This window comes from Pelobates fuscus, chromosome 3, assembly GCF_036172605.1.
Source record: "Pelobates fuscus isolate aPelFus1 chromosome 3, aPelFus1.pri, whole genome shotgun sequence".
Lineage (NCBI taxonomy): Eukaryota > Metazoa > Chordata > Amphibia > Anura > Pelobatidae > Pelobates > Pelobates fuscus.
This window is the reverse complement of record NC_086319.1, coordinates 26119749-26144296: the sequence shown is the minus strand read 5'-3', so window position 1 is coordinate 26144296 and position 24548 is coordinate 26119749. Positions and strand designations below refer to the sequence as shown.

The window sequence follows — 24548 nt, the reverse complement described above, 5'->3', positions numbered from 1 at the left end:
GCTCTGTTATACACTCACACACATTACCGGGAGTATTATTGCTGTGGAGCTCTGTTATACACTCAGGCATATTACCGGGAGTATTATTGCTGTGGAGCTCTGTTATACACTTAGATACATTACTGGGAGTATTATTGCTGTGGAGCTTTGTTATACACTTAGACACATTACTGGGAGTATTATTGCTGTGGAGCTCTGTTATACACTCAGACACATTACTGGGAGTATTATTGCTGTGGAGTTCTGTTATACACTCATGCGCATTACTGGGAGTATTATTTCTGTGGGCCTCTGTTATACACTCAGGCACATTACTGGGCGTATTATTGCTGTGGAGCTCTGTTATACACTCAGACACATTACTGGGAGTATTATTACTGTGGGGCTCTGTTATACACTCAGACACATTACTGGGAGTATTATTACTGTGGAGCTCTGTTATACACTCAGACACATTACTGGGAGTATTATTGCTGTGGAGCTCTGTTATACACTCAGACACATTACTGGGAGTATTATTACTGTGGAGCTCTGTTATACACTCAGACACATTACTGGGAGTATTATTGCTGTGGGGCTCTGTTATGCACTCAGACACATTACTGGGAGTATTATTGCTGTGGAGCTCTGTTATACACACACACATTACTGGGAGAATTATTGCTGTGGAGCTCTGTTATACACTCACACACATTACACGGAGTATTATTGCTGTGGAGCTCTGTTATACACACGGACGCATTACTGGGAGTATTATTGCTGTGGAGCTCTGTTATACACTCAGCCACATTACAGGGAGTATTATTGCTGTGGAGCTCTGTTATACACTCAGACACATTACTGGGAGTATTATTGCTGTGGAGCTCTGTTATACACTCAGACACATTACTGGGAGTATTATTACTGTGGAGCTCTGTTATACACTCAGACACATTACTGGGAGTATTACTACTGTGGAGCTCTGTTATACGCTCAGACACATTACTGGGAGTATTATTGCCGTGGAGCTCTGTTATACACTCAGACACATTACTGGGAGTATTATTGCTGTGGAGTTCTGTTATACACTCATGCGCATTACTGGGAGTATTATTTCTGTTTGGCTCTGTTATACACTCAGACACATTACTGGGAGTATTATTACTGTGGAGCTCTGTTATACACTCAGGCATATTACCGGGAGTATTATTGCTGTGGAGCTCTGTTATGCAGTCAGACACATTACTGGGAGTATTATTGCTGTGGAGCTCTGTTATGCAGTCAGACACATTACTGGGTGTATTATTGCTGTGGAGCTCTGTTATACACTCAGACGCATTACTGGGAGTATTATTGCTGTGGAGCTCTGTTATACACACAGACACATTACTGGGAGAATTATTGCTGTGGAGCTCTGTTATACCCTCAGACACATTACTGGGAGTATTATTGCTGTGGAGCGTTGTTATACACTCAGACACATTACTGGGAGTATTATTACTGTGGAGCTCTGTTATACACTCAGACACATTACTGGGAGTATTATTGCTGTGGAGCTCTGTTATGCACTCAGACACATTACTGGGAGTATTATTACTGTGGAGCTCTGTTATACACTCAGACACATTACTGGGAGCATTATTGCTGTGCAGCTCTGTTATGCACTCAGACACATTACTTGGAGTATTATTACTGTGGAGCTCTGTTATACACTCAGACACATTACTGGGAGCATTATTGCTGTGCAGCTCTCTTATACACTCAGATACATTACTGGGAGTATTATTGCTGTGGAGCTCTGTTATACACTCAGATACATTACTGGGAGTATTATTGCTGTGGAGCTCTGTTATACACTCAGACACATTACCGGGAGTATTATTTCTGTGGAGCTCTGTTATACACTCAGACACATTACTGGGAGTATTATTGCTGTGCAGCTCTCTTATACACTCAGATACATTACTGGGAGTATTATTGCTGTGGAGCTCTGTTATACACTCAGATACATTACTGGGAGTATTATTACTGTGGAGCTCTGTTATACAGTCAGACACATTACTGGGAGTATTATTGCTGTGCAGCTCTCTTATACACTCAGACACATTACTGGGAGTATTATTGCTGTGGAGCTCTGTTATACAGTCAGACACATTACTGGGAGTATTATTGCTAGGGAGCTCTGTTATACAGTCAGACACATTACTGGGAGTATTATTGCTGTGGAGCTCTGTTATACACTCACACACATTACCGGGAGTATTATTGCTGTGGAGCTCTGTTATACACTCAGGCATATTACCGGGAGTATTATTGCTGTGGAGCTCTGTTATACACTTAGATACATTACTGGGAGTATTATTGCTGTGGAGCTTTGTTATACACTTAGACACATTACTGGGAGTATTATTGCTGTGGAGCTCTGTTATACACTCAGACACATTACTAGGAGTATTATTGCTGTGGAGTTCTGTTATACACTCATGCGCATTACTGGGAGTATTATTTCTGTGGGGCTCTGTTATACACTCAGGCACATTACTGGGCGTATTATTGCTGTGGAGCTCTGTTATACACTCAGACGCATTACTGGGAGTATTATTACTGTGGGGCTCTGTTATACACTCAGACACATTACTGGGAGTATTATTACTGTGGAGCTCTGTTATACACTCAGACACATTACTGGGAGTATTATTGCTGTGGAGCTCTGTTATGCACTCAGACACATTACTGGGAGTATTATTGCTGTGGAGCTCTGTTATACACACAGACACATTACTGGGAGAATTATTGCTGTGGAGCTCTGTTATACACTCACACACATTACACGGAGTATTATTGCTGTGGAGCTCTGTTATACACACGGACGCATTACTGGGAGTATTATTGCTGTGGAGCTCTGTTATACACTCAGCCACATTACAGGGAGTATTATTGCTGTGGAGCTCTGTTATACACTCAGACACATTACTGAGAGTATTATTACTGTGGAGCTCTGTTATACACTCAGACACATTACTGGGAGTATTACTACTGTGGAGCTCTGTTATACGCTCAGACACATTACTGGGAGTATTATTGCCGTGGAGCTCTGTTATACACTCAGACACATTACTGGGAGTATTATTGCTGTGGAGTTCTGTTATACACTCATGCGCATTACTGGGAGTATTATTTCTGTTTGGCTCTGTTATACACTCAGGCACATTACTGGGCGTATTATTGCTGTGGAGCTCTGTTATACACTCAGACGCATTACTGGGAGTATTATTACTGTGGGGCTCTGTTATACACTCAGACACATTACTGGGAGTATTATTACTGTGGAGCTCTGTTATACACTCAGACAAATTACTGGGAGTATTATTGCTGTGGAGCTCTGTTATACACTCAGGCATATTACCGGGAGTATTATTGCTGTGGAGCTCTGTTATGCAGTCAGACACATTACTGGGAGTATTATTGCTGTGGAGCTCTGTTATGCAGTCAGACACATTACTGGGTGTATTATTGCTGTGGAGCTCTGTTATACACTCAGACGCATTACTGGGAGTATTATTACTGTGGGGCTCTGTTATACACTCAGACACATTACTGGGAGTATTATTACTGTGGAGCTCTGTTATACACTCAGACACATTACTGGGAGTATTATTGCTGTGGAGCTCTGTTATACACTCAGACACATTACTGGGAGTATTATTACTGTGGAGCTCTGTTATACACTCAGACACATTACTGGGAGTATTATTGCTGTGGAGCGTTGTTATACGCTCAGACGCATTACTGGGAGTATTATTGCTGTGGAGCTCTGTTATGCACTCAGACACATTACTGGGAGTATTATTACTGTGGAGCTCTGTTATACACACAGACACATTACTGGGAGAATTATTGCTGTGGAGCTCTGTTATACCCTCAGACACATTACTGGGAGTATTATTGCTGTGGAGCGTTGTTATACACTCAGACACATTACTGGGAGTATTATTACTGTGGAGCTCTGTTATACACTCAGACACATTACTGGGAGTATTATTGCTGTGGAGCTCTGTTATGCACTCAGACACATTACTGGGAGTATTATTGCTGTGGAGCTCTGTTATACACTCAGACACATTACTGGGAGAATTATTGCTGTGGAGCTCTGTTATACCCTCAGACACATTACAGGGAGTATTATTGCTGTGGAGCTCTGTTATACACTCAGATACAATACTGGGAGTATTATTGCTGTGCAGCTCTCTTATACACTCAGATACATTACTGGGTGTATTATTGCTGTGGAGCTCTGATATACACTCAGATACATTACTGGGAGTATTATTACTGTGGAGCTCTGTTATACACTCAGACACATTACTGGGAGTATTAATGCCGTGCAGCTCTCTTATACACTCAGACACATTACTGGGAGTATTATTGCTAGGGAGCTATGTTATACCCTCAGACACATTACTGGGAGTATTATTGCCGTGCAGCTCTCTTATACACTCAGACACATTACTGGGAGTATTATTGCTAGGGAGCTCTGTTATACAGTCAGACACATTACTGGGAGTATTATTGCCGTGCAGCTCTCTTATACACTCAGACACATTACTGGGAGTATTATTGCTGTGGAGCTCTGTTATACACTCAGGCACATTACTGGGAGTATTATTGCTGTGGAGCTCTGTTATACACTCAGACACATTAATGGGAGTATTATTGCTGTGCAGCTCTCTTATACACTCAGATACATTACTGGGAGTATTATTGCTGTGGAGCTCTGTTATACACTCAGATACATTACTGGGAGTATTATTACTGTGGAGCTGTGTTATACACTCAGACACATTACTGGGAGTATTATTGCTGTGCAGCTCTCTTATACACTCAGATACATTACTGGGAGTATTATTGCTGTGCAGCTCTCTTATACACTCAGACACATTACTGGGAGTATTATTGCTGTGGAGCTCTGTTATACAGTCAGACACATTACTGGGAGTATTATTGCTAGGGAGCTCTGTTATACAGTCAGACACATTACTGGGAGTATTATTGCTGTGGAGCTCTGTTATACACTCACACACATTACCGGGAGTATTATTGCTGTGGAGCTCTGTTATACACTCAGGCATATTACCGGGAGTATTATTGCTGTGGAGCTCTGTTATACACTTAGATACATTACTGGGAGTATTATTGCTGTGGAGCTTTGTTATACACTTAGACACATTACTGGGAGTATTATTGCTGTGGAGCTCTGTTATACACTCAGACACATTACTAGGAGTATTATTGCTGTGGAGTTCTGTTATACACTCATGCGCATTACTGGGAGTATTATTTCTGTGGGGCTCTGTTATACACTCAGGCACATTACTGGGCGTATTATTGCTGTGGAGCTCTGTTATACACTCAGACGCATTACTGGGAGTATTATTACTGTGGGGCTCTGTTATACACTCAGACACATTACTGGGAGTATTATTACTGTGGAGCTCTGTTATACACTCAGACACATTACTGGGAGTATTATTGCTGTGGAGCTCTGTTATGCACTCAGACACATTACTGGGAGTATTATTGCTGTGGAGCTCTGTTATACACACAGACACATTACTGGGAGAATTATTGCTGTGGAGCTCTGTTATACACTCACACACATTACACGGAGTATTATTGCTGTGGAGCTCTGTTATACACACGGACGCATTACTGGGAGTATTATTGCTGTGGAGCTCTGTTATACACTCAGCCACATTACAGGGAGTATTATTGCTGTGGAGCTCTGTTATACACTCAGACACATTACTGAGAGTATTATTACTGTGGAGCTCTGTTATACACTCAGACACATTACTGGGAGTATTACTACTGTGGAGCTCTGTTATACGCTCAGACACATTACTGGGAGTATTATTGCCGTGGAGCTCTGTTATACACTCAGACACATTACTGGGAGTATTATTGCTGTGGAGTTCTGTTATACACTCATGCGCATTACTGGGAGTATTATTTCTGTTTGGCTCTGTTATACACTCAGGCACATTACTGGGCGTATTATTGCTGTGGAGCTCTGTTATACACTCAGACGCATTACTGGGAGTATTATTACTGTGGGGCTCTGTTATACACTCAGACACATTACTGGGAGTATTATTACTGTGGAGCTCTGTTATACACTCAGACAAATTACTGGGAGTATTATTGCTGTGGAGCTCTGTTATACACTCAGGCATATTACCGGGAGTATTATTGCTGTGGAGCTCTGTTATGCAGTCAGACACATTACTGGGAGTATTATTGCTGTGGAGCTCTGTTATGCAGTCAGACACATTACTGGGTGTATTATTGCTGTGGAGCTCTGTTATACACTCAGACGCATTACTGGGAGTATTATTACTGTGGGGCTCTGTTATACACTCAGACACATTACTGGGAGTATTATTACTGTGGAGCTCTGTTATACACTCAGACACATTACTGGGAGTATTATTGCTGTGGAGCTCTGTTATACACTCAGACACATTACTGGGAGTATTATTACTGTGGAGCTCTGTTATACACTCAGACACATTACTGGGAGTATTATTGCTGTGGAGCGTTGTTATACGCTCAGACGCATTACTGGGAGTATTATTGCTGTGGAGCTCTGTTATGCACTCAGACACATTACTGGGAGTATTATTACTGTGGAGCTCTGTTATACACACAGACACATTACTGGGAGAATTATTGCTGTGGAGCTCTGTTATACCCTCAGACACATTACTGGGAGTATTATTGCTGTGGAGCGTTGTTATACACTCAGACACATTACTGGGAGTATTATTACTGTGGAGCTCTGTTATACACTCAGACACATTACTGGGAGTATTATTGCTGTGGAGCTCTGTTATGCACTCAGACACATTACTGGGAGTATTATTGCTGTGGAGCTCTGTTATACACTCAGACACATTACTGGGAGAATTATTGCTGTGGAGCTCTGTTATACCCTCAGACACATTACAGGGAGTATTATTGCTGTGGAGCTCTGTTATACACTCAGATACAATACTGGGAGTATTATTGCTGTGCAGCTCTCTTATACACTCAGATACATTACTGGGTGTATTATTGCTGTGGAGCTCTGATATACACTCAGATACATTACTGGGAGTATTATTACTGTGGAGCTCTGTTATACACTCAGACACATTACTGGGAGTATTAATGCCGTGCAGCTCTCTTATACACTCAGACACATTACTGGGAGTATTATTGCTAGGGAGCTATGTTATACCCTCAGACACATTACTGGGAGTATTATTGCCGTGCAGCTCTCTTATACACTCAGACACATTACTGGGAGTATTATTGCTAGGGAGCTCTGTTATACAGTCAGACACATTACTGGGAGTATTATTGCCGTGCAGCTCTCTTATACACTCAGACACATTACTGGGAGTATTATTGCTGTGGAGCTCTGTTATACACTCAGGCACATTACTGGGAGTATTATTGCTGTGGAGCTCTGTTATACACTCAGACACATTAATGGGAGTATTATTGCTGTGCAGCTCTCTTATACACTCAGATACATTACTGGGAGTATTATTGCTGTGGAGCTCTGTTATACACTCAGATACATTACTGGGAGTATTATTACTGTGGAGCTGTGTTATACACTCAGACACATTACTGGGAGTATTATTGCTGTGCAGCTCTCTTATACACTCAGATACATTACTGGGAGTATTATTGCTGTGCAGCTCTCTTATACACTCAGATACATTACTGGGAGTATTATTGCTGTGGAGCTCTGTTATACACTCAGATACATTACTGGGAGTATTATTGCTGTGGAGCTCTGTTATACACTCAGACACATTACCAGGAGTATTATTTCTGTGGAGCTCTGTTATACACTCAGGCACATTACTGGGAGTATTATTACTGTGGAGCTCTGTTATACACTCAGATACAATACTGGGAGTATTATTGCTGTGCAGCTCTCTTATACACTCAGATACATTACTGGGTGTATTATTGCTGTGGAGCTCTGATATACACTCAGATACATTACTGGGAGTATTATTGCCGTGGAGCTCTGTTATACACTCAGACACATTACTGGGAGTATTATTGCTGTGGAGCGATGTTATACACACAGACACATTACTGGGAGAATTATTGCTGTGGAGCTCTGTTATACACTCAGATACATTACTGGGAGTATTATTGCTGCGGAGCTCTGTTATACACTCAGACACATTACTGGGAGTATTATTGCTGTGGAGCTCTGTTATACACTCAGGCACATTACTGGGAGTATTATTACTGTGGAGCTCTGTTATACACTCAGATACAATACTGGGAGTATTATTGCTGTGCAGCTCTCTTATACACTCAGATACATTACTGGGTGTATTATTGCTGTGGAGCTCTGATATACACTCAGATACATTACTGGGAGTATTATTACTGTGGAGCTCTGTTATACACTCAGACACATTACTGGGAGTATTAATGCCGTGCAGCTCTCTTATACACTCAGACACATTACTGGGAGTATTATTGCTAGGGAGCTCTGTTATACAGTCAGACACATTACTGGGAGTATTATTGCCGTGCAGCTCTCTTATACACTCAGATACATTACTGGGAGTATTATTGCTGTGGAGCTCTGTTATACACTCAGACACATTACCGGGAGTATTATTGCTGTGGAGCTCTGTTATACACTCAGACACATTACTGGGAGTATTATTGCTGTGGAGCTATGTTATACCCTCAGACACATTACTGGGAGTATTATTGCTGTGGAGCGTTGTTATACACTCAGACACATTACTGGGAGTATTATTACTGTGGAGCTCTGTTATACACTCAGACACATTACTGGGAGTATTATTGCTGTGGAGCTCTGTTATGCACTCAGACACATTACTGGGAGTATTATTGCTGTGGAGCTCTGTTATACACACAGACACATTACTGGGAGAATTATTGCTGTGGAGCTCTGTTATACCCTCAGACACATTACAGGGAGTATTATTGCTGTGGAGCTCTGTTATACACTCAGACACATTACTGGGAGTATTATTACTGTGGAGCTCTGTTATACACTCAGACACATTACTGGGAGTATTACTACTGTGGAGCTCTGTTATACGCTCAGACGCATTACTGGGAGTATTATTGCCGTGGAGCTCTGTTATACACTCAGACACATTACTGGGAGTATTATTGCTGTGGAGCGATGTTATACACACAGACACATTACTGGGAGAATTATTGCTGTGGAGCTCTGTTATACACTCAGATACATTACTGGGAGTATTATTGCTGCGGAGCTCTGTTATACACTCAGACACATTACTGGGAGTATTATTGCTGTGGAGCTCTGTTATACACTCAGGCACATTACTGGGAGTATTATTACTGTGGAGCTCTGTTATACACTCAGATACAATACTGGGAGTATTATTGCTGTGCAGCTCTCTTATACACTCAGATACATTACTGGGTGTATTATTGCTGTGGAGCTCTGATATACACTCAGATACATTACTGGGAGTATTATTACTGTGGAGCTCTGTTATACACTCAGACACATTACTGGGAGTATTAATGCCGTGCAGCTCTCTTATACACTCAGACACATTACTGGGAGTATTATTGCTAGGGAGCTCTGTTATACAGTCAGACACATTACTGGGAGTATTATTGCCGTGCAGCTCTCTTATACACTCAGACACATTACTGGGAGTATTATTGCTGTGGAGCTCTGTTATACACTCAGGCACATTACTGGGAGTATTATTGCTGTGGAGCTCTGTTATACACTCAGACACATTAATGGGAGTATTATTGCTGTGCAGCTCTCTTATACACTCAGATACATTACTGGGAGTATTATTGCTGTGGAGCTCTGTTATACACTCAGATACATTACTGGGAGTATTATTACTGTGGAGCTGTGTTATACACTCAGACACATTACTGGGAGTATTATTGCTGTGCAGCTCTCTTATACACTCAGATACATTACTGGGAGTATTATTGCTGTGCAGCTCTCTTATACACTCAGATACATTACTGGGAGTATTATTGCTGTGGAGCTCTGTTATACACTCAGATACATTACTGGGAGTATTATTGCTGTGGAGCTCTGTTATACACTCAGACACATTACCAGGAGTATTATTTCTGTGGAGCTCTGTTATACACCCAGATACATTACTGTGAGTATTATTGCTGTGGAGCTCTGTTATACACTCAGACACATTACTGGGAGTATTATTACTGTGGAGCTCTGTTATACAGTCAGACACATTACTGGGAGTATTATTGCTGTGGAGCTCTGTTATACACTCAGGCACATTACTGGGAGTATTATTACTGTGGAGCTCTGTTATACACTCAGACACATTACTGGGAGTATTATTGCCTTGCAGCTCTCTTATACACTCAGATACATTACTGGGAGTATTATTGCTGTGGAGCTCTGTTATACACTCAGATACATTACTGGGAGTATTATTACTGTGGAGCTCTGTTATACAGTCAGACACATTACTGGGAGTATTATTGCTGTGCAGCTCTCTTATACACTCAGATACATTACTGGGAGTATTATTGCTGTGGAGCTCTGTTATACACTCAGATACATTACTAGGAGTATTATTACTGTGGAGCTCTGTTATACACTCAGATACATTACTGGGAGTATTATTGCTGTGGAGCTCTGTTATACACTCAGACACATTACTTGGAGTATTATTACTGTGGAGCTCTGTTATACACTCAGACACATTACTGGGAGCATTATTGCTGTGCAGCTCTCTTATACACTCAGATACATTACTGGGAGTATTATTGCTGTGGAGCTCTGTTATACACTCAGATACATTACTGGGAGTATTATTGCTGTGGAGCTCTGTTATACACTCAGACACATTACCGGGAGTATTATTTCTGTGGAGCTCTGTTATACACTCAGACACATTACTGGGAGTATTATTGCTGTGCAGCTCTCTTATACACTCAGATACATTACTGGGAGTATTATTGCTGTGGAGCTCTGTTATACACTCAGATACATTACTGGGAGTATTATTACTGTGGAGCTCTGTTATACAGTCAGACACATTACTGGGAGTATTATTGCTGTGCAGCTCTCTTATACACTCAGACACATTACTGGGAGTATTATTGCTGTGGAGCTCTGTTATACAGTCAGACACATTACTGGGAGTATTATTGCTAGGGAGCTCTGTTATACAGTCAGACACATTACTGGGAGTATTATTGCTGTGGAGCTCTGTTATACACTCACACACATTACCGGGAGTATTATTGCTGTGGAGCTCTGTTATACACTCAGGCATATTACCGGGAGTATTATTGCTGTGGAGCTCTGTTATACACTTAGATACATTACTGGGAGTATTATTGCTGTGGAGCTTTGTTATACACTTAGACACATTACTGGGAGTATTATTGCTGTGGAGCTCTGTTATACACTCAGACACATTACTGGGAGAATTATTGCTGTGGAGTTCTGTTATACACTCATGCGCATTACTGGGAGTATTATTTCTGTGGGCCTCTGTTATACACTCAGGCACATTACTGGGCGTATTATTGCTGTGGAGCTCTGTTATACACTCAGACACATTACTGGGAGTATTATTACTGTGGGGCTCTGTTATACACTCAGACACATTACTGGGAGTATTATTACTGTGGAGCTCTGTTATACACTCAGACACATTACTGGGAGTATTATTGCTGTGGAGCTCTGTTATACACTCAGACACATTACTGGGAGTATTATTACTGTGGAGCTCTGTTATACACTCAGACACATTACTGGGAGTATTATTGCTGTGGGGCTCTGTTATGCACTCAGACACATTACTGGGAGTATTATTGCTGTGGAGCTCTGTTATACACACAGACACATTACTGGGAGAATTATTGCTGTGGAGCTCTGTTATACACTCACACACATTACACGGAGTATTATTGCTGTGGAGCTCTGTTATACACACGGACGCATTACTGGGAGTATTATTGCTGTGGAGCTCTGTTATACACTCAGCCACATTACAGGGAGTATTATTGCTGTGGAGCTCTGTTATACACTCAGACACATTACTGGGAGTATTATTGCTGTGGAGCTCTGTTATACACTCAGACACATTACTGGGCGTATTATTACTGTGGAGCTCTGTTATACACTCAGACACATTACTGGGAGTATTACTACTGTGGAGCTCTGTTATACGCTCAGACACATTACTGGGAGTATTATTGCCGTGGAGCTCTGTTATACACTCAGACACATTACTGGGAGTATTATTGCTGTGGAGTTCTGTTATACACTCATGCGCATTACTGGGAGTATTATTTCTGTTTGGCTCTGTTATACACTCAGACACATTACTGGGAGTATTATTACTGTGGGGCTCTGTTATACACTCAGACACATTACTGGGAGTATTATTACTGTGGAGCTCTGTTATACACTCAGACACATTACTGGGAGTATTATTACTGTGGAGCTCTGTTATACACTCAGGCATATTACCGGGAGTATTATTGCTGTGGAGCTCTGTTATGCAGTCAGACACATTACTGGGAGTATTATTGCTGTGGAGCTCTGTTATGCAGTCAGACACATTACTGGGTGTATTATTGCTGTGGAGCTCTGTTATACACTCAGACGCATTACTGGGAGTATTATTGCTGTGGAGCTCTGTTATACACACAGACACATTACTGGGAGAATTATTGCTGTGGAGCTCTGTTATACCCTCAGACACATTACTGGGAGTATTATTGCTGTGGAGCATTGTTATACACTCAGACACATTACTGGGAGTATTATTACTGTGGAGCTCTGTTATACACTCAGACACATTACTGGGAGTATTATTGCTGTGGAGCTCTGTTATGCACTCAGACACATTACTGGGAGTATTATTGCTGTGGAGCTCTGTTATACACACAGACACATTACTGGGAGAATTATTGCTGTGGAGCTCTGTTATACACTCAGACACATTACTGGGAGTATTATTGCTGTGGAGCGTTGTTATACACTCAGACACATTACTGGGAGTATTATTGCTGTGGAGCTCTGTTATACACTCAGACACATTACTGGGAGTATTATTGCTGTGGAGCTCTGTTATACACACAGACACATTACTGGGAGAATTATTGCTGTGGAGCTCTGTTATACCCTCAGACACATTACTGGGAGTATTATTGCTGTGGAGCGTTGTTATACACTCAGACACATTACTGGGAGTATTATTACTGTGGAGCTCTGTTATACACTCAGACACATTACTGGGAGTATTATTGCTGTGGAGCTCTGTTATGCACTCAGACACATTACTGGGAGTATTATTGCTGTGGAGCTCTGTTATACACACAGACACATTACTGGGAGAATTATTGCTGTGGAGCTCTGTTATACCCTCAGACACATTACAGGGAGTATTATTGCTGTGGAGCTCTGTTATACACTCAGACACATTACTGGGAGTATTATTACTGTGGAGCTCTGTTATACACTCAGACACATTACTGGGAGTATTACTACTGTGGAGCTCTGTTATACGCTCAGACGCATTACTGGGAGTATTATTGCCGTGGAGCTCTGTTATACACTCAGACACATTACTGGGAGTATTATTGCTGTGGAGCGATGTTATACACACAGACACATTACTGGGAGAATTATTGCTGTGGAGCTCTGTTATACACTCAGACACATTACTGGGAGTATTATTGCTAGGGAGCTCTGTTATGCACTCAGACACATTACTGGGAGTATTATTGCTGTGGAGCTCTGTTATACACACAGACACATTACTGGGAGAATTATTGCTGTGGAGCTCTGTTATACACTCAGACACATTACTGGGAGTATTATTGCTGTGGAGCTCTGTTATACACACAGACACATTACTGGGAGAATTATTGCTGTGGAGCTCTGTTATACACTCAGACACATTACTGGGAGTATTATTACTGTGGAGCTCTGTTATACACTCAGACACATTACTGGGAGTATTATTGCTAGGGAGCTCTGTTATGCACTCAGACACATTACTGGGAGTATTATTGCCGTGGAGCTCTGTTATACACTCAGAAACATTACAGGGATTATTATTGTTGTGGAGCTCTGTTATACACTCAGACACACCAAAAATATTGAGCTCCTAGAAAATAGGGACATTAAGTTAAAAAGGTGGAACAGTGTCTAAAATAGAGATCACATCTCCTAATAACGTGAACCTGGTAAGTAAATTCTCAGAAAAACATAGATATTTGACATGTTGCAAACAGCAATTAATTTATGAACAAATCGATTCGTTTGCCATCTCTTTCTTTCATAGACGGAAAAAATGAGTTTGAAAAAAATTGATGCATTTCTATTGCGAATGAGTCAATTTGTTCATAAACGAATTGCCGTTTGCATGTCTAATATTTCTGTATATCTGCAGTCTCTACAGATCTCTATGTTTTGCATACTTTATGCTCGATATTTAACAGCTAACGCTTTTGGCGAGGAATAACATTGGCACCTCAGATGTTTCCGAACTTCATGTCCCATGATGCTTTGCAAGTTTTAAGGCTGGTTGAATATCGTGGTAAATGTGCTACAGAAATATCAAGCATAACAATATCAATCATGGGATGTGTCACTGGTTAATATAACTTTTTTTTGACATGGCACTATTTACTGACTAACTTGCGATGTGACATACGGATTTTATTACATTTATTCATCCAGATTTAAAGGGACACTTTAGTCACCAGAACAACTACAGCTTATTGCATTTGTTCTGGTGAGTATCATCATTCCCTTCAGGCTTTTTGCAGTAAACATTGTCTTTTCATAGAAAATGCAGTGTTTACATTACAGCTTAGGGATACCTCCACTGGTCGCGTCTGAGATTGCTGCTAGATGTGCTTCCTGGGGAGGTGCTGCATAATGTGACTGACATTCAGTGTCTCCACCCTCTGCATGCAGACACTGAACTTTCCTTATAGAGATGCATTTATTCAATGCACCTCTACGAGGAGATGCTGATTGGCCAGGGCTGTGTTTGGCTTGTGCTGGCTCTGCCCCCAGGGGCGTATTAGCCGCGAGGCAAACAAGGCATTTGCCTTGGGCGGCATTTTCCAGGGGGCGGCAAAAAAAGCCGCTCCCAAATGCCCAGGGCAAATGTCTTGTTAGCCTTGCGGCAAACCGACATGCCTGGCGGGCGGGCGGGCGGGCGGCCGGCCGGCCGGCGAGGGAGCACTTCCCCTGAGCTCTCTGCTCAGCTCCCTCGCCAGCCGCAGAGTGAGGCTGGGAGGCGGAGCCGGAATATGACGTCATATTCCGGCTCCCAGCCTCACTGTGCGGCTGGCGAGGGAGCTGAGCAGAGAGCTCAGGGGAAGTGCTCCCTCGCCGGCTGGCCGGCCGCCCGCCAGGCAGTGCCGCCCGATCGCCCATCAGCCACTGGACCACCAGGGAGGAAAAGACACCCCCCCCCCCAGCATTCCCAAAGGTAAGGAGGCTGGGGGGGGGTGTTAAATTTAAAAAAAGTGTTAAAAATAAATAAAAACAAAATGTGTTAAAAATAAATAAAAACAAAATGTGTTAAAAATAAATAAAAAAAAATGTGTTAAAAATAAATTTTTAAAAAACGTGTTAATGTGGGTGGGTGAGTGTGTGTGTGTGTCTGTGTCTGTTAGTGTGTGTGTGTCTGTTAGTGTGTGTGTCTGTGTCTGTTAGTGTGTGTGTGTGTCTGTTAGTGTTTGTGTCTGTTAGTGTGTGTGTCTGTTAGTGTGTGTGTCTGTTTGTGTGTCTGTTAGTGTCTCTGTCTGTTAGTGTTTCTGTCTGTGTCTGTTAGTGTGTGTGTGTCTGTTAGTGTGTGTGTGTCTGTTAGTGTGTGTGTGTATGTTAGTGTGTGTATCTGTTAGTGTGTGTGTCTGTTAGTGTGTGTGTCTGTTAGTGTGTGTCTGTTAGTGAGTGTGTTTGTCTGTTACTGAGTGTGAGTGTGTCTGTTAGTGTGTGTGTGTTTCTGTTAGCAAGTGTGTGTTTCTGTTAGCTAGTGTATGCGTATCTGTCAGTGAATGTGTGTGTGTGTAATTAGAATGCGGGGCGGGGGGAAAGGTTGGGTGGGGGTGGCACGGGGGGAGGGGGGGCGCCTGAGTTTTGTCCTGCCTAGGGCAGCACAAAACCAGGATACACCACTGTCTGCCCCTGATCTGCCTCCTTGAGAGCCAGACGCAGCAAACTGGAATAAAGGAAAGATTTTGCTATATTTAGGGGGGGGGGGGGGGGCAAGATGGTGTTTTTAACACTATAGGGTCAGGAATACATTTTTGTGCTCCTGACCATATAGTGTTCCTTTAATGATGAATTGGTTTGAGATTGCCCTTTGTAAAGTAACTACCCGAGAATGGCTATAAGAGTGACATACCTGTAGCTGTAGAATTAGATAATTCTGAAGATCCATTATTTTCAAGTTCACGTTTTGCACATGCATTGTCTTTCTCCGGTATGTCCTCAGACTGTTCTAAATTGGCTTCTGGACCGAGTGGGACCACCTGCTCAGTTTGTGGAAGTTCTGTACTTGAGTCTTGATCTGTTTGGTCTCCTGTTTGCTCAGATACTGTGTCTGATGCCAGGTTCTGCTCTAATGGAGTTACTTCCGGCTCTAATATTACTCCGGGATGTTCCTGATCAGAACTATAAGTCTGCTGTCCCATGAACAATTCTTTCTCTGTTTCAGTTGGCTCTTCCTGTCCTGCCCCTGTTACCTCATCAATAACAGGTTGTTCTTCTGACACATGCAATTGCTCCTCAGTTTCAAACTGTGACGGTTGGATGAAGCTTCCATGTTCCTCTTCCTGAGGGTTTTGCTGCTGTTCTGGGTCCAATAGACTTTCTCCTCCAGTAGAATCCTGTATAATTTTATCTGTACCTGGCTCCTCGATAGCATCTGTTTGCTGTGCTACATCTGCACTCTGAGAAGTCGAATCATGCTCCATCTTTGTTTAGAAATTCTTCTAACACTCGACTTGTCCAGATAATGGTTTTAACTTTAACAAAGAATGGAAATGAAATTTTGTTATTTACTTTTCTAGTAAAAATTTAAGAATGTTGAACATTAAAGAGGGTGCTGTAGAATAAAACAAAGTAATTATTTATAATACAACGCAGAAAGAGTGAGCGGAATAAAAAGGCATTCATAAAGAGTATCAGCAAGATTGGTTACTTTAGTTAAGACAGATAATTTGGTTTTCTTATTTTATTTCCTAAAAGGAAATAGAACATATGATTATTAGTATTTTATTATTGATATAGCGCCAGCATGGGAGTAGCAACACTTAAGGGAGGGAAGACCAGAAGTTCTGTTTTGGACAGGTTGAGCTTAAGAAAGTGAGCAGCTATCCAGTTGGAAATCGAGGAGAGGCAGCCAGAGACACGAGTCAAGATGGGCGGAGAGAGATCAGGAGAGGACAGGTAGATTTGTGAGTCATCTGCATATAAATGATAATGGAAGTCAAAGGAAATGAGTTTACCAAGGGAGGCAGTATAGATCAAGAACAGTAGGGGACCAAGGACTGAACCTTGGGGGACGCCGACAGAGAGTGGTTGGGGGGGAGAGACAGAGCCAGAGCCAGAGAAAGAAACACTGAAAGAGCACTGGGAGAGGTAGGTGGAGCACCAGGAGAGAGCAGGATCCCATATACCGAGATACAGAGAATGAGAAGAAGCTGTTGATAATCAACAGTGTCAAAGGCAGCAGAAAGATCAAGGAGAATTCTAATATAGTTATACATGTTCTAGATTGTAAGCTTTTTCAACCAAGGTTCTCATCAACCTAATGTTCTTCTAATATTTCGTAATTGTCTCATTTATTGTTACATTCCCCCCTATAATATTGTACAGTGCTGCAGAATGCGTTGGTGCTATATAAACCAAGACTAATAATAAATATATAACTTGTTCACTGATCTCAGGTGTAACCTCACGTTCCCATTGGGTAGTCAGGGACCCCAAAGCCCCTGGCCACTACCTCATAATACTTAACCAGTTCCCACTCTCAAAAAAACTATTGCCACATCCAGCCCATTCACTCTAATAAATCCTACGGTTGCCTTCGATATTCTGAAAAAATAATAAAAACAGTAAGTACAATGATTTGCTAGATTATCCAGAGATTTGAACCGATGCTGTGGTGCTCTCAGCTTTTCTGATTGGGAGTTAAGGGATAGGTTATGGTATTTAGGGGTAGGTAGTCCTAGAACCAGCCAGGGGGTTTACACTTGGGATCAGGCAAGGAGTATCCTTTGGAGCTTAGAACTGTAGGTGGGGAATCCTTTGGCCCCAGGGGTATTTCAATCAGGGGTCTAAGCATTTCCTGGTTCTCTCATCGGTGCTAATAAATTAGGCAGGGGGAGCGATAGTGCCAGGAAAACAGCTTTGTATCTGTGATACAAGCGCACAAACTGTGATGTTAGTAACAAAAATATACAGATTAATTTAAAGACAATAATTCATTCAGATAAACATTTTGTTTCAGTAATAATTCCAGTTTTAATTCTCTCTCACATACAATGGATGTATCTGGCATATCAAAGTGTACTGTCCATCTGTCATCCAGGTCCCTACCTGCACTTTTGTGTCAGTTTGGGTAAGAAACGTACTAAATTAATATTAATTAATGTAAAAGTTTGGCACTTTGTGCCTTATTCTGAAACGTGTAAATTATATGTAAGTAGGACATTTTAAAAGTTCAATTAAATTAAAATTTGTATGATTGAAAAAAATCACACTTTATGGGGGAATAAATAAATTAGAATTTAATTAGATTTATAATAAAATATTTAAAAAAAATAATAATATTCTTGTTTATAATTAAATCTATTATAATTAATGTCAGGGTCATTTCTGGGGCTTTCCTAATAGTGTTAGTACTTAAATGCCACTTTTTGCATTTGCTGGGGCTGGTAACCAACCTCTCTCTGACTCTGGGGTGTCCCTGGCCCCCCTCTTTCTTGCTGGCTCAGTTTGAGGTCCCCTGATCGCAGGGCTGGTCACACACAGTGGGATCTGGAGTCTCCTGGGTCCTGCATGCTATGTTGTCCCCATTTATCTCCAAAGCAACCGTGCTCGCGGGAGCGCGCTTTCCCTAAGGGGCGCGCGTGCATGTGTTTGCAGGGCAACGGAATAGGCGGAAGCGAACCGTCGTCAAGACATTGAGCTGCAGGGAGAGAGAGAGAGAGACTGTGCTGGCAACTGCGCGGGCAGTGCATGGGGGAGATCCTGGTGGGAATCACGAGGGATACAAAGTATCTCCCGGTAGAGCAGTAACTGATATAATATCGATACAATGTAACACGTGCTATATGGCCACATTCTAGACTGGGATTTAATCAGCATTAAATAGATTACTTATAATGTGTTCAAATATAAATATGCATTACATATATTGACATAAGGTTAGGTATAATATATATATAGAGAGAGATAGATATAAAATTACATTATGAAACACTTTTTGTAAATAGAGTGGTTATGGTAGGTGCATACTGTCAGTTTACCATTCTGTGGATTGGCTAAGAGTGATGGGATTTACACAGGGCCGGCCTTAGGTGTTCAGGCGCCCTGTGCGAAACAATCTTGTGGCGCCCCCCACCCTCACCTGTCTCTGTTTGGACTCCTTCAATCTATTTTAGGAGCATTCACAATCTGTCGCCTCCACCCCCTTCTACAAAACCCCTGCACCTCTTAACCAAAACCCCTGGCCAGATCTTCACCAAGCCCCTGGCCACCACTTCATCAAACTCCTGGCCACCCCTTCTCCTTCATCAATGCCCTGGCCATCCCTTCATCAAACTCCTAGCCACCCCTTCCCCTTCATCAAATCCCTCCCACCCCTTTATCAATTCCTGCCACCCCTTCATCAGTCCCCTGCCCCTCTCTTCAATTCCCTCCCACCCTTTTCTCAGCCCTCTGCCCCTATTCATCAGCCCCCTGACCCCCTCATCAATCCCCTCCCACCCCTTTAACAGCCCTCTGCCCCATTCATCAGTCCCCTGACCCCCTCACCAATCCCCTCCCCCCTTTTATCAGCCCTCTGCCCCATTCATCAGCCCCCTGACCCCCCATCAGTCCCCTCCCACCCCTTTATCAGCCATCTGCCCCCATTCAACAGCCCCCTGACCCCCTCATCAGTCCCCTCCCACCCATTTACCACCCACCTGCCCCCCTTTAATCAGTCCCATGCCCCCTTTTCAATCCCCTGCACCCCTTCATCAGCCCCCTTAATACATCCCCTGCCAATTAATCCAACCCCTGGCCACCCCTTCATCAGTCTCCTGCCCCCTTATCAATTCCATCCCACCCATTTACCAGCCATCTGCCCCCATTTCATCAGCCCCCTGATCTCCTCATCAATCCCCTCCCACCCCTTTAACAACCCTCTGCCCCATTCATCAGTCCCCTGACCCCCTCACCAATCCCCTCCCCTCCTTTTATCAGCCCTCTGCCCCATTCATCAGCTCCCTGACCCCCTCATCAGTCCCCTCCCACCCCTTTATCAGCCCTCTGCCCCATTCATCAGCCCCCTGACCCCCTCATCAGTCCCCTCCAACCATTTTTCACCCACATGCCCCCCTTTAATCAGTCCCATGCCCCCCTTTTCAATCTCCTGCTCCCCTTCATCAGCCCCCTTAATACATCCCCTGCCAATTAATCCAACCCCTGGCCACCCCTTCATAAGTCCTCTGCCCCCTCATCAATTCCCACCCACCCATTTATCAGCCATCTGCCCCCATTTCATCAGCCCCCTGATCTCCTCATCAATCCCCTCCCTCTCCTTTATCAACCACCTGCCCCCTTTAATCAGCCCCATGCCCCCCTTTATCAGCCCCCTTAATAAATCCCCTGCCAATAATTGCAATCCATGCCACTCCTTCATCAATCCCCTGTCCCCCTTAAGTAAATTCCTGCACCCCTTCAACAAAATCTATTTAATAAAATAAAAAAAAAAAAGGTCACTCACAGTAAAGGCTGCTGCTCCCTGGACTGAGCTGTCTCCGCCGATTGACGAGCACCGGGCGCCGCCTTCATTCATTGAATTGGATCCTTCCGCGGCTCCCTCTGATGACAGAGCACGTCGACGTTACGCAAGTACGCGGCGTAACGCCCCCACGCTCCTCCTCCACACTCCATACAGAAGTGGATTCCCGGGGGCGGCTCTCTGCTCATAATTTGCAAGTCAAGTGCAAAGCAGCATTATGCACTTGACTTGCTCTGCACTTTAAATACAGAACTCGGCCGGCCTGCGAGCTGTGTTGGCCTCCCGGCGCCCCTGTTGCCATGGCGCCCTGTGCGGCCGCACAGCTCGCACACCCCTAAGGTCGGCCCTGGATTTACAGTACTAGAGATTATGGTGCAGTAACACACACCCCCCATAGAAATTGATTTAGAGGATATTATAATGCTGACCGTTAGCATGGCATGAATGAGTGGCTTTTTAAAAGAGAAGTAAGAACAAAAATTAATTAACAGAGTTATTCACTATAGCAGGGGTTCCCAAGCCAGTCCTAAAGTACCCCCTACCAGTCCAGGATTTAGGGATTACCCTGTGTCTAAAGGGTTTCTTTTTCTTTCTAAAACCAACTGGGTAATCCCCAAATCCTGGACTGTTAGGGGGTACTTGAGGACTGGGTTGGAATCCCCTGCAATAATAATTTGGTCAGCTATGATTTAATTTCAGCTAATCCGCTGTTGCATATGAAATTCACTTTGAATTCTCACTTTATTAAAAATCCGTATAAACATTAGATGTCTGACAGTCAGACAGTTTTCCACAAAGCTTTCAGGAAGCAAACTCCCACTACTCACACACAAGCAGAGAAAGAAGGGGTCAGGTGAGGCAGGTGTAGTGTGACTTCCAATGCCATACACAAACTCTGCGAGAGTTTAGCCCAGAAATGTAAGTCCAGGGTAAAACCTGCAGGTCTGCGACAGGAGGATAAAGTATCGATGTTGGGGCTTATTCACTAAACTGAGAACTCCTAAATGGAGAACTGTCATCTCAATTCTATAATTTTGCATAATGACCCTTTCATTTTGAAAGTAAATGGGTTCTTTGTTAAATAAAAATAAATGTAAAAACCCCGTACCTTCAGTATATAATAGGATCCTTCAGCCGTATACATGCACTCGGGGTCAGACGCTGTTTGACAGTTAGTTGGTCAGATGATGTCACTGCTCTGTGCAGGGAGTGAAGCCGGAGAGACCATAGAGACTAACTCGTTTTTCACACTGTCCTATGCTAAATATAGGGATACGTTTTTTCTCATTATGAACATATAACACAGAATCTATTGCCCTTCAAAATTTTATTAACGGTTCATTATATTAAAAAATAGTGTTGAGGTGACAGTTGTCCTTTAACATACCGCCCATCTGTCAGGACCACTCCCAAATCAAGATGCTATTGCACTTTCCTGGGAGATCAGGCCATTGTCAGAGTGCTTTAAAAGCTATTGTGGCCTTAGAGAGTTACTCCAACCCGCACTAAAACTTAATTTTATCTTATTCAGTACTTGTCACTTACGCCACTTCCATTTTTTTTTTTTTTTTTAAATCCAGCGCCGGACCAGGTTATCTGAGAAGCTTTCTAAACCTTCTTCAACATCAAGCCGATTCCCTGTCCAAGGTCCAATCATATGTTTCTCATAGAGAAGCATTGTTAAACCTTGGGTGCCTCGAGTACCATGACCTTCTTTGGATAGAGAAGCATTCAAGCCAATGCTTCATTCTTAAAGGCAGCAAACACTACATCGCACATGCGCAACACTACATCGCACATTTCTAAAAGTGTATGTGGTCATTGTGGTAATAGAAATTTCACAAGTTGTATTGCCATTCACTGTAATTTAATGTTTAAAGGACCACTATAGTGCCAGGAAAACATACTCGTTTTCCTGGCACTATAGTGCCCTGAGGGTGCCCCCACCCTCAGGGACCCCCTCCCGCCAGGCTCTGGGGAGAGTAAAGGGTTAAAACTTACCTTTATTCCAGCGCCGTGCAGGGAGCTCTCCTCCTCCTCTCCGCCTCCGATCCTCCCTTTCAGCTGAATGCGCGTGCGCAGCAAAAACTGCGCGCGCATTCAGCCGGTCTCATAGGAAAGCATTTACAATGCTTTCCTATGGGCGCTTGCGTGCTCTCACTGATTTTCACAGTGAGAATCACGCAAGCGCCTCTAGCGGCTGTCAGTGAGACAGCCACTAGAGGATTTGGAGGCTGGATTAACCCTATTATAAACATAGCAGTTTCTCTGAAACTGCTATGTTTATAAAAAAAAAAAAAAAAAAAGTTAATCCTAGAGGGACCAGGCACCCAGAACACTTCATTAAGTTGAAGTGGTCTGGGTGCCTAGAGTGGTCCTTTAATTTAGAGCGGAACGTCTAAATTAAACATTTAATTACAGTGAATGGAAAAACTGAATGGCAATTTTTCAATGTTGTGATTATACACTGCCACCTAGTGGGATTATGTTAAACTGTATTTAAAATTACATTTCTAAGCACCATAACTAATTTAGCTCTTTGTAAAATATATATGCAACAGATCTTTGGGTGTCAGCCATTTTGTTAGTTTTTCATATCATGTCTCGGGTCTCTCACAGCATCTAAAGCATGGTCCCTCACATGCCAGTTAGACAATACACAAACCAGCCTGAAGTATTTGGAGAATCTGAATGTTTGTAAAGTCATTTGAAAATGGTTTGATGAAAAACAAGAGGAAAGTACCTAATGATTGTTTGCAACACAACCATTACAGTGAGAAATAGTATTTATGGTGCTTAAAATGACCTGTTAAAGGGGCACTCTAATCTACATTAACCTGCATACCTTGGTGCTGCCCACCGGTTTAATATAAATCTAGGGTCTTCCTGTGCAGCGGGACTGCCATCTCACTATTACCCCTGCACTCTCAGCCAGTGTCTTTCAAGCAGTACACGACAGATGGTGATAATGTAGAAATATTAATTCTTCATTACAAAAGCAGCCAAGATGGGGTTGGTCACTCAGACCCTCTGTCTATTTCAAACTATGTTAGGCATTTTGCTATTAAATTGACGGACAGCACAACCAAACTGTAATGATTAGGTCACTTTGAGTGCTCCTTTAAGCACAAGATCCATCGAACTATGTACTGTTTGCTTATATGATTATTCTATCACAAGTCACAGTTTTTGGAAAATATAGGGACATAGGAATCCAAATTCCCGCAGCTTTACATTTGCCTCATCGTGTGACATTTTGTTGAATTTCAATATAATTTAGGGCACCATAGCTGCCAGATCATTTCACCACACGAACAAGAGAAAGTAAATGCACACAAATAAAAGAAATCCATGAGAGAATCCTGAGTTGTAGAAATAAATAACTCTCCAACATCTGATTTTATATTGACTTCTCACATATAATGTACGCATGTTCAGGTGAGTGCAGCCCTCTTGGTTTCATTTATACATTTGGGAAGCAAA

The 24548-nt window shown here is 42.7% G+C and overlaps 1 protein-coding gene across 1 annotated transcript in view; it reads right to left on the bottom strand.

The window, feature by feature from the left end:
* The window catches only part of IQUB (IQ motif and ubiquitin domain containing), a 63061-nt gene extending 46012 nt beyond the window's left edge, over nucleotides 1–17049 (bottom strand). Inside the window, exon 1 of the mRNA XM_063445086.1 lies at nucleotides 16455–17049. Coding sequence (XP_063301156.1) covers nucleotides 16455–17025 — 571 coding nt within the window. The 5' untranslated portion in view covers nucleotides 17026–17049. The remainder of the gene's footprint in view (nucleotides 1–16454) is intronic.
* Nucleotides 17050–24548: the final 7499 nt, after the last annotated feature.